The sequence below is a fragment of the Phragmites australis genome, chromosome 4, assembly GCF_958298935.1.
Source record: "Phragmites australis chromosome 4, lpPhrAust1.1, whole genome shotgun sequence".
Classification (NCBI taxonomy): domain Eukaryota; kingdom Viridiplantae; phylum Streptophyta; class Magnoliopsida; order Poales; family Poaceae; genus Phragmites; species Phragmites australis.
This window is the reverse complement of record NC_084924.1, coordinates 46,593,633-46,602,836: the sequence shown is the minus strand read 5'-3', so window position 1 is coordinate 46,602,836 and position 9,204 is coordinate 46,593,633. Positions and strand designations below refer to the sequence as shown.

General features: G+C 44.7%; 1 protein-coding gene across 3 annotated transcripts; it reads left to right on the top strand.

Annotated features, from left to right (window-relative positions):
• Positions 1-2,483, top strand: LOC133916873 (heat stress transcription factor A-2d-like). Of its 3 annotated transcripts, none has more exons than XM_062360754.1 (3): positions 489-716; positions 1,202-1,286; positions 1,437-2,483. In XM_062360754.1, the coding sequence occupies exons 1-3, from the start codon at positions 637-639 to the stop codon at positions 2,238-2,240; spliced, it is 969 nt and encodes a 322-aa protein (XP_062216738.1). In that variant the 5' UTR covers positions 489-636; the 3' UTR covers positions 2,241-2,483. The 3 variants fall into 3 exon arrangements, with proteins under 3 accessions (XP_062216736.1, XP_062216738.1, XP_062216737.1); XM_062360753.1 differs by having other exon boundaries at positions 1,202-1,289; XM_062360752.1 differs by lacking the exon at positions 1,202-1,286 and having other exon boundaries at positions 1-716.
• Positions 2,484-9,204: the final 6,721 nt, after the last annotated feature.

Here is a 9,204-nt window from a genome sequence, read left to right as displayed (position 1 = left end):
CCGGGCGCGCCAACCTCAGCCACACCTCCGGCCTCCAGAACCTTCCCAGCCCACCCGGCCACGAACGCGCCGCGCGGTCTAGAACCTTCCATTCCCCTCCTGACAAGTCTCGCCGCCTCCCCGTACAAAGGTGACTCAAGGCGGTATTTATCACTGACACCCGCCACTCTCCCGCGGCGCAGAGACTGTTCCTGCCCGCGCCGCGCCAATTGGCTCTTGCGCGAGAGACAATACTGTAGCAACGCCTCTTCTTGGTTCTTGGGATCGCCGCGCTGGATTCTTGCGTTCCCAAAGAACGGTTCGTCGATCGCAGCAGAGAATTTGCCTGGGGATCGTTGCTTCGTTACCATTCGCGGCGTAAAAAGATCGGGTCTTTGGGTTGGTTGGTGGGCGACACGATGGACCCGCTGCTGCCGGGTATGGTGACTGTGAAGGAGGAGTGGCGGCCGAGCTCGCCGCCGGAGGAGGAGGTGGAGGACATGGACGCGGTGGGGGCACCGCGGCCGATGGAGGGTCTGCACGAGGTCGGGCCGCCGCCGTTCCTGACCAAGACGTTCGACCTGGTGGCCGACCCGGCCACCGACGGCGTCGTCTCGTGGGGGCGCGCCGGCAACAGCTTCGTCGTGTGGGACCCCCATGTGTTCGCTGCCGTGCTGCTCCCCAGGTTCTTCAAGCACAACAACTTCTCCAGTTTCGTCCGCCAGCTCAACACCTATGTGAGTCTACCGTCCCGGGCTTTCCAAGTCGTTTGCTTGTTCACTTGTTCTTGAGTGAAATTTTGCAATTCATACCTTGCACCGTGGAGTACAGTAGCATGAGTGATCAATTAAGAAGTCTATGAAACAGTGTGATTTGTATCGATTCAAAGTGGCATCTATGAGCATAGCTGAATTTCCTGAGCAAGATCACATTTCGCGGCGATGTTAAATTGTTTGTACAATTTGGGTTTTCAGAATGACGTCTAATTGACGGAATCTTACAGCAAGATTTGGTGGCCGTGTTATAGCGCTAGATAGGCTATCTACAGTTTAACACACATTCATATTTTGTGATGACAATGGTGCGTATAAAACCACAATTCCGCAAATGTTTTGAGTACGTAATTCAGAAACAGGACGATGATGGGAGATCGCAAAATCTACATATCCAAGCTGTCAATTTTCTGACATGTTCTTTCTTCAACTTGTTACTGTGTAGCTAGATGGATCAAGACACCGGATGAAGCTACAAGAAACTGCTTGTTTGCCCTAGAAGACTCCTTTGATCATCACCAAGCGATATATATAGTAGTATACCGCTACCTGTTCTTCATCGCAAAATATGTGAAACCTGCAGTTTTACATACTTTGTGAAATTTGCCATCTTAGTTCAGTTTCCCCATTTGTGGCTTCTGGACTTGACCTAACTTGTTTCGTTCACTATCTTGCAATTTGCAGGGTTTCAGAAAGATTGATCCAGACAGATGGGAATTTGCCAATGAAGGTTTCCTCAGAGGTCAGAGACAGCTTCTGAGGATGATCAAGAGAAGGAGACCACTGTCCTCCCTCCCTGCATCACAGCAGCAGGCTTTGGGCTCCTGCCTCGAGGTCGGCCACTTCGGACGGGACGAAGAGATTTACCGGCTAAAGCACGACAAAAACATCCTGCTCTCGGAGGTCGTGAAGCTACGGCAGGAGCAGCAGAGCACGAGAGCCGACATGCAGGCCATGGAAGAGCGGCTGCAGCACGCAGAGCACAAACAGCTCCAGATGATGGGGTTCCTGGCGCGCGCGATGCAGAACCCCGACTTCTTCCACCAGCTGATCCAGCACCAGGACAAGAGGAAGGAGCTCGAGGACGCGTTCTCGAAAAAGAGGAGGCACATCGACATCGTGCCGTTCATCGGCGCTGCAGGGGAGGCCAGCTGCCGGGCTCAGAGAGAGGAGCTCGACTCGACGTTCTTCTTCGGGTCAAGCAGGGAGTTCGAGGAGCTGAATGGGCCGGGAAACTCGGAGCTGGAGAACCTGGCGCTGAACATCCAGGGGTTCGGGAGGCGCAAGCAGGATGAGAAGGGTGGCCGGAATCAGGCCACGAGCGGCGATACGACGGAGCTTACCGATGATTTCTGGGAGGAGCTGCTGAACGAAGGGATGAGAGGCGAGGCTGAGATGTCAATGCCGGAGCTGGAGAGAAGGCCGCCCAAATACGTCGACGCGTTGGCGCAGAAGCTGAGCTCTCTGAGCAATAGCACGGCGAAGTAGAGTTTGTGATCGTATCATGGCCCTCCGATTCGTCCATTTGACGTAGTGATAGCTCTATTGCTGTATATTGCAGTGATAACCGGCGGCGCCATTATATTGCGGATTCGCCGGGCCGAGTTGTGTGGTATTTAAATACATGTCGTTTTAATAACGATATGTATTTATAATTAGAGAGAGTATATATTAACGATTGATGTACAGGTTCTTCATTCTTAATTGACATTCCTTTCATCCTTGCATCAATATGCAATTCTTTTGCCTATTCCGTTCTCTACAATCTGAACAAGTAGTTTTTTAGGGAGATCTGAAGATGTATGTAACACCCTGCATTTCTACAACCCTGGAGGCTAGCACTCCTACTTACACTAAGTCTTAAAATTATTAGAAAATTCGGTAGAGTTTTTCATGTATTTGCTGCTTTTCTGCACAAGCAAAAACGCATTCATCACAGACATAATATTTATAAGCAAAAGGTAAACATCATAGCCCAATCCAAGGACTAGATACATACATCGAACCCAACCAAATAAATATTTAGCTGACCAACTTAGCAAGCAATGTTCTAATACTTTAAGGAGAAGACTAATTATTGATATGTGTGAGGTCAATCGTGATGCTACTCTCATCCCATACATGTCGCGGTTATTTGGTATCAAAAACAAACATATGTATGAGTAAAAACACTCAACAAGTACAATATAGAATTGGAAGAATCAAAATAATGAATCATGATCCAATAGAAAAGCAGAATCAAATAAATTATTTCTTGTCTTTTAAAAACACCAAGAAATAGTAGTTTTCGTCTGAAGCGTACAACACTTGAATACATCCTTAGTATTTACTGGTAAAACCGAGTAAGTGGGGCCATCACTTACTCACAGGAACATAAATATAAGAACCAAACTGCACATCCGGTGTTCTCGGAGAAAAAAAACTCGGAACATGAATCATATGAAAGGAAAAAAATATGAATCTCGAATCATCTTTGAAAGGAACATTATTAGAAAACTTGAATCAAACCGGCACATGAAGTTATGAAAATTGAATAACATAATCGAACAAGTCAAGAAATCAATCAACAAGCAAACCATATCATCGCACACAAGTTTGTCATCCATTTGCCTTAACCTTGGAGAAAACCCGGCGTCACGTCCTTGGCACTAGAACTCTCCAAACCTGAGGAGCAAAACTACACTTGATAACATCGAGTCTATATGGCACTGATAGTCTCTATCAGTGCTGGTTCGTGGATGAAATCGGCACTGAATACCCGAACTTGTCTCTCAAGAAAACACTATATCTCCAAATCTTGTTTTATTTGAAATTTTGTCTGGTTTTCTGCGTTGCTCGCGGTTTCGCCCATATCTCTTAATTCAGTTAACCGATTGCTTTAAACAAATACATCTTGGGAATCTGCAGAAATTTCCAACAACTTTGCTATTGTCAATTTGGGCGAAATCCGTCTCCAACTAGGTCAAAGACAGATTAACAAAATACTACACATATAAAACTTAACCGAATAGCAGCACTGTTTTGATGATTCCTCCTAAACTGCTTATCGGAATTGAATGAGACCAGCACCATTGAAAAGACATCGATGATACCTACAACTTTTCTATTAATGAGCTGACACAATTCATACCGATTAATGCCATATTTGAAAACAATGTCATTGCACCAATATCGATCTACCGATTATGAATTCCGACAGCAAAACCTTCCATCCAAATTAATCTACAACCCTCTAGGGACTAAGAAGGTATTACCTTGTAGAAAAGATCACGAATTTGGGGGATATGATGAAATTTTACGAAATCCCTTTTCTTCCCTCTTTTCTACTTTCTTTTTCTTTCATTGCTTCTTCTCCATCGTTTTCCTTCTTCCTCCTTGCTTCCACCCTGGCCTTCCTTCACGGCTGCACAACACCACCACCACCACCACCACCACACGTAGTAGCGGTGCCCTCCTTCGGTTGCTCCGCAGGAGCGGTTCTACAACAAAAGCAGGGTAGCAGCAACACAGCAGCGACAGGGCAAGGGTAAGGCGACAACTAGATAGGGCAAAAGGCGGATGTGGGCTAGGGCAGTGGCAAGTCCAGGTTTTTTTTAACTTTGGTGTATATATCCATCGTGCTCGTGCCAGTTCCATAGCCGCGCCCCACCTCTCTCTTACCCGTGTCACCGCGACATTTGAGTAGGTAAAAAACAATACAACTGATACAAAAAAACATACGAGCATGTGAGCATATGATAATGTTAAGCATACAAGCATTGAGCATGTGAGAATATGAAAAATAATAAAAATAGTACAACAAAAATATGACATAAATCCTTGCACACCATCCTTGTTCTGAACTTCTAATAGGGTCATCTAGTATTTCTCAGACTCCCCATGTCGTGAGTCCTTTCTCTTGAGAGGCATTGCTGATTTGCTGAATCCTCCTCAAGGGTGGAGGCCCCTTGCTTCTCAGAGACTTCGTCGGTAGCCTCACGAAGGCGCTGCTAGCCAGGCCCAGCGGTTTGACCACCGTTATGGCCGGTCTGACTGTCGGGATGGAAACTTAGCAATTAGTTCTATTTAGACTCCATAGTTAGAAGTCAGATAGCCGTTTGGCTGGTCTGACCACCAGCCGTGGTTTGACCACCAACCCTCTTGGTCTGACTGCCAGATTCATTCAGAGCTGTTTTCCTCTCTGTCAGCTCGCGATTTGACCGCCACCCACCCAAATCACAATACCCTTAGGCTGTCTTGTCTATGTTTAAACATCTTCTAGCCCAATCGTCTGAGCAATCTTTTACAAATATTTTTGTAATCACGCGTCATATAAATTATTTTTGTAGCATTTCATCATGCTTATTGCAATGCATTCTCCTCTTTTAGTGATCGTTGAGCCAGAGAGTAGCAGGTTTTTGCGAGAAGTTTTTATGGGTTGAACTCGTTTTGAGGCAGAGCAGCAATGCAAGCATCTAAGCATACTTCAATTTATAATTTGGATCATGTGGAGTCTAAACTGGTAAGTTATTGCTTATGTAAATTATGAATGTTAGTGTTACAATGTCGGGTTATATGGGTATAACATATGTTGTTGTATTATTTCTATCTTGATCTTGTTGATGATCCATGTCCTTGTAATCTGGATAGAATATTGTTGATGTCTAACTTAAAAGGTTGATCAAAATACATAGCAATGCATATATCCTTGGTAGAAGTTGAGCAGTGGTTTAACCATTGTTCGTGAGCTTAGAGCTTATTTTATTGTTCACCAAGATAATTATGATATTGGGAAGTATGAGTTATGGGAATGAGATGAGATATGAGCGGTGCTAGGGGTAGATCGGGAGAGGAACCATAGACCACTTACATCATTTAAGCATTGACCGTTGTTGCAGTTTGCTCTAGCACTTTCTGTACTAACCACATATTTGATTATGGGAAGGATGAGCTGAATACCTCGTATAACTGTGACCTTTTGGCTTGCACGTCTCGGGTGTCATGGGCATAATAGATATGTAGGGGTATTTAGTTTGCTCTGGGAATAGTTCTAGATGAACCCCGCACATAGAGACGTCTGTTCAAACGGTTGGAGCTTACTTGGAAAAGATTGACACGAGTACCCCTTGTGCAGGTCTGTGTGGTCATGTAAGCTGAATGGTCCTCGAGTTGTATGGGTAAAGATGTACCCCTGCAGGGTGTAAGAACAATTCGAATTATCACGCTCTCGGGCATGAGCATGCTTCTGCCCATTTATAATAGTCGTAAAATACCGATGTGGGGTGATGGTATGATATGTTGGAAAATGGTTGGTGATGGCTATTGATGAGATAAGATGATTATGCTATAGATATGTTTGTATTATAGATTTCAGGATATAAGGGTATATGTTGTTAAGTGTAGATGCTCATACTTTTGTGTTAAAATTGCTTTTGCATATGAATCTACTTAACATTGTGGTTGATTTCTTGCTAACTCATCCAAATGCATATTCCTTAGAGTCAGGTTATTATATGTACTCATTATGGATTAAATCTTGCGAGTACCTACGTACTCGCGCTGCTTATTTTCTTTTCAAATGAAGTTAGGTGCTAGCTACTTGTCTCCCACCGAGAGCGGTGTGGTGGCGAGCAACAGCTATGCTACTCTAATCCCGTTTGTTAGTCTTATGGGCAAATGACGCCACCTGTTTTATTTTTTTAGTTGTGTTTTCCGCTGCAATGTATATATGTTTACGCTAGATGAAATCTTGTCTTTTATTAAATGTATCAACTTATAATCTTTTGAATTCTAGTAAATCTTGATGTTGTGATATTCATGTTGTTAAAGGTATGTGTGGGTAATAACTTTCCTATAAGTTATCAATGCACACATACCAGGACTGCCAAAATTAGATTCGGTCTAATCATTAGTTGTTACGATCTTTGTGATGAGATGTGGGTTAGCACACGGCACGTCGGAAGACATGCGTGAGCTATCTCTTATCTTATCAAATGATCGCCCTAGTGATTAATTTGAATAGAATTTGGATGGGTCCTCACATTTTTCGGCGCCTGATTTGGATACGAAGAATGGACCTACTATGTAGATTGCCATTGCATAGATCAATGAACAGATCGGAGCAGCTCGAGTGGTGAACCGAGAGTGCAAATAAGTTGTTGTCGAGTGTGGGCTAGAAATACTAGAGCTGTTGAAAGCTCAGGTTTTGAGCTCTCTGCCCGATACTTTTAAGTTCTTGACATCTACTATTTCTACAACTACTTTGTTGGAGAAATGAATACACTATATCCTAGTTACGTCGCGTAAGTAATGAAAATTGATTAAGAACAACCCTCACTTGAATATCTTGATAGGCCACCCCACCGAGCCACTTTTGCGTCGCCATGGTCGTGCCCTGTCATGCTCACACTCGCATCGCCTCGTTGTCGTCGCCCTGGTAGCTCACACCCATGCCGCCATCGCGCATCACCTGGCTCGAGCCCACGCCGCACCTGTGCCACTGCCGCCATCCTCCATTCTCACGGTCGATTGCTCAATGGGTCAATAGGGGTCAGCTGGTCAAGCTTCAAGTGGGTCACGGGTTCACACCTAACAGTCTCACGGGTCACTTGAGTAGTGCGGTTGTCAAACCGCAACACGTGGTCGCCTAGACCACAACACATTGGTGGTGGGCCGTGGAGCACTAGAGCGTGAGATGTGGTCACGTCAACCAACAGACCTGCATAATTTAAAAAAAATAGACAAACTGTTAGATATACATCTATATACTCATGTCTCTGAGTGAGCTGCCCCTAAGCTAGGACCACACCTCTCCCCCTGTTCCTTTATGCATGGCCCACAATAAGGAGGCCAAGTCAACCACTTGATCCACTTTGTGCCGACCCCACGTTCTTTTCTTTTTTCCTTGAATTATCTCAAGCATCGAAAAGCCATCTCATAATAACTTGGTAACCCAAACTCTAAGCATAATATATGAGTAGTTAAATAAAATCTTTTCGACGAATTCTACGCATCTACTGTATCCGATCGTCCATATAAGCTACGGTTAATAAAATCAATTTATCTCTCTCTTTAATTGCCTGGTTAATATTTTATTTACTCGAATTTCGGGATATTACAATGTAGCCGAAACCCCCGGCCAGCGCAATCGGCACCCGCATCCGGGCCGTGGGTGGCGTGCGCCGCGCGCGCTCTCCCCACAGATTCACGTAAGCGGAGGCCGCGGCACGGACCGCGAATCGCCCGGCCTGGTTAGGGTGGGCTGGGGGACCACAAGATATAGCCCAAGCCGTTCCTCGTTTTCGACGTAAGTTTCCTGGGCTCCACCGAAAAGAAAAAAAGAAAACAACGAGTCCGAACAGTGACGGTGTGACACCGATTGTTTTTTTAAAGAAACTGCAGTAGCAGTCTCGCTGTCGACCGTACTTCTCTATTACTGAAAAAAAATCGTCTGTATAAGAAACACAGGAATAAATCTTCGGTTTAATCTCTGATAAAGATACAACTAACTCAACTAAATCTTGGGTTCTCAACATAACGCATGTGCAGACGTGCAAGAGCCTGCGATTCGGTCTTGACTTGCTCTGTCTTTCTCAGGCCAGACCTGTTGGATATTTTTACGCTGATCGATCCAATAATCCGGAGGGATATCTCATCGTCCTTGGTGATTATTTAGCAAATTGCATACCCGGCCAGCATCGCCAATGTCAACAAGATTCCATGATGATCATCCCCACGCGCGTACTGTTCATTTGTTGCTACTCTCACGCAAATTCTTAGAGCCAGCTAGCCATGCATGCTTTCAGCCCTCGCCATTCGAATCATAACACCACTGGATCGTGTGTCTCTCTCTATATATATGAGAGAGAATGGCGATATTACTGAATCAAAATTTATTTTTTAATATGGTTGGATCTAGTTTCTGTTGCAGTACTTCTGTATAATTAGCGGATCGAACGGTATGACAGTTCAAAGTACGTCGGCCCGTGCATGTCGAAATTAAAACAGTTCAAAAAAAACATGGTGTATTTTTTTATCGGAGAGAGTAGAAAAGAGCAAATGCTAAAGTTAATTTTGCATCTCGATCGATACCCAATGAATCCAGCTCACTTGTCATCTGTATGTATGCGCTCGAGCTCGATTTATCATGGCCGGCCGAAAGAGCGACACGTACATCGGGCACACTCGAATTTCACTCATAATAAAAGAGCTAAGCCGAATCAGCTCCAAATTTAGGTATGGAGATGCATGCATGAAAGGGACTCAAGTGCAGGCTTTTCCTTCCGAAAGCTCCCACCAGAAGCAAGCTAACGAGAGAACCATGGCAGACATGCATTATATAGTGGGAAAGATCGAGCATGTCATATTCTACTTTCCTTTCTTCTTCCTTCTTGGGACCACTCTCTTCTCCTTTGCATTATTCTTCAATTCCCTCCACATCAACTTTTGTAGATAGTAGCGGTTGGTTAGGGAC

Excerpts from the sequence above, each read along its gene's own strand:
- LOC133916873 (XM_062360752.1), top strand. The coding sequence starts at position 399 with ATGGACCCGCTGCTGCCGGGTATGGTGACTGTGAAGGAGGAGTGGCGG. Across the intron at positions 717-1,436 it reads TCCGCCAGCTCAACACCTAT|GGTTTCAGAAAGATTGATCC; the intron begins GTGAGTCTACCG and ends TGCAATTTGCAG.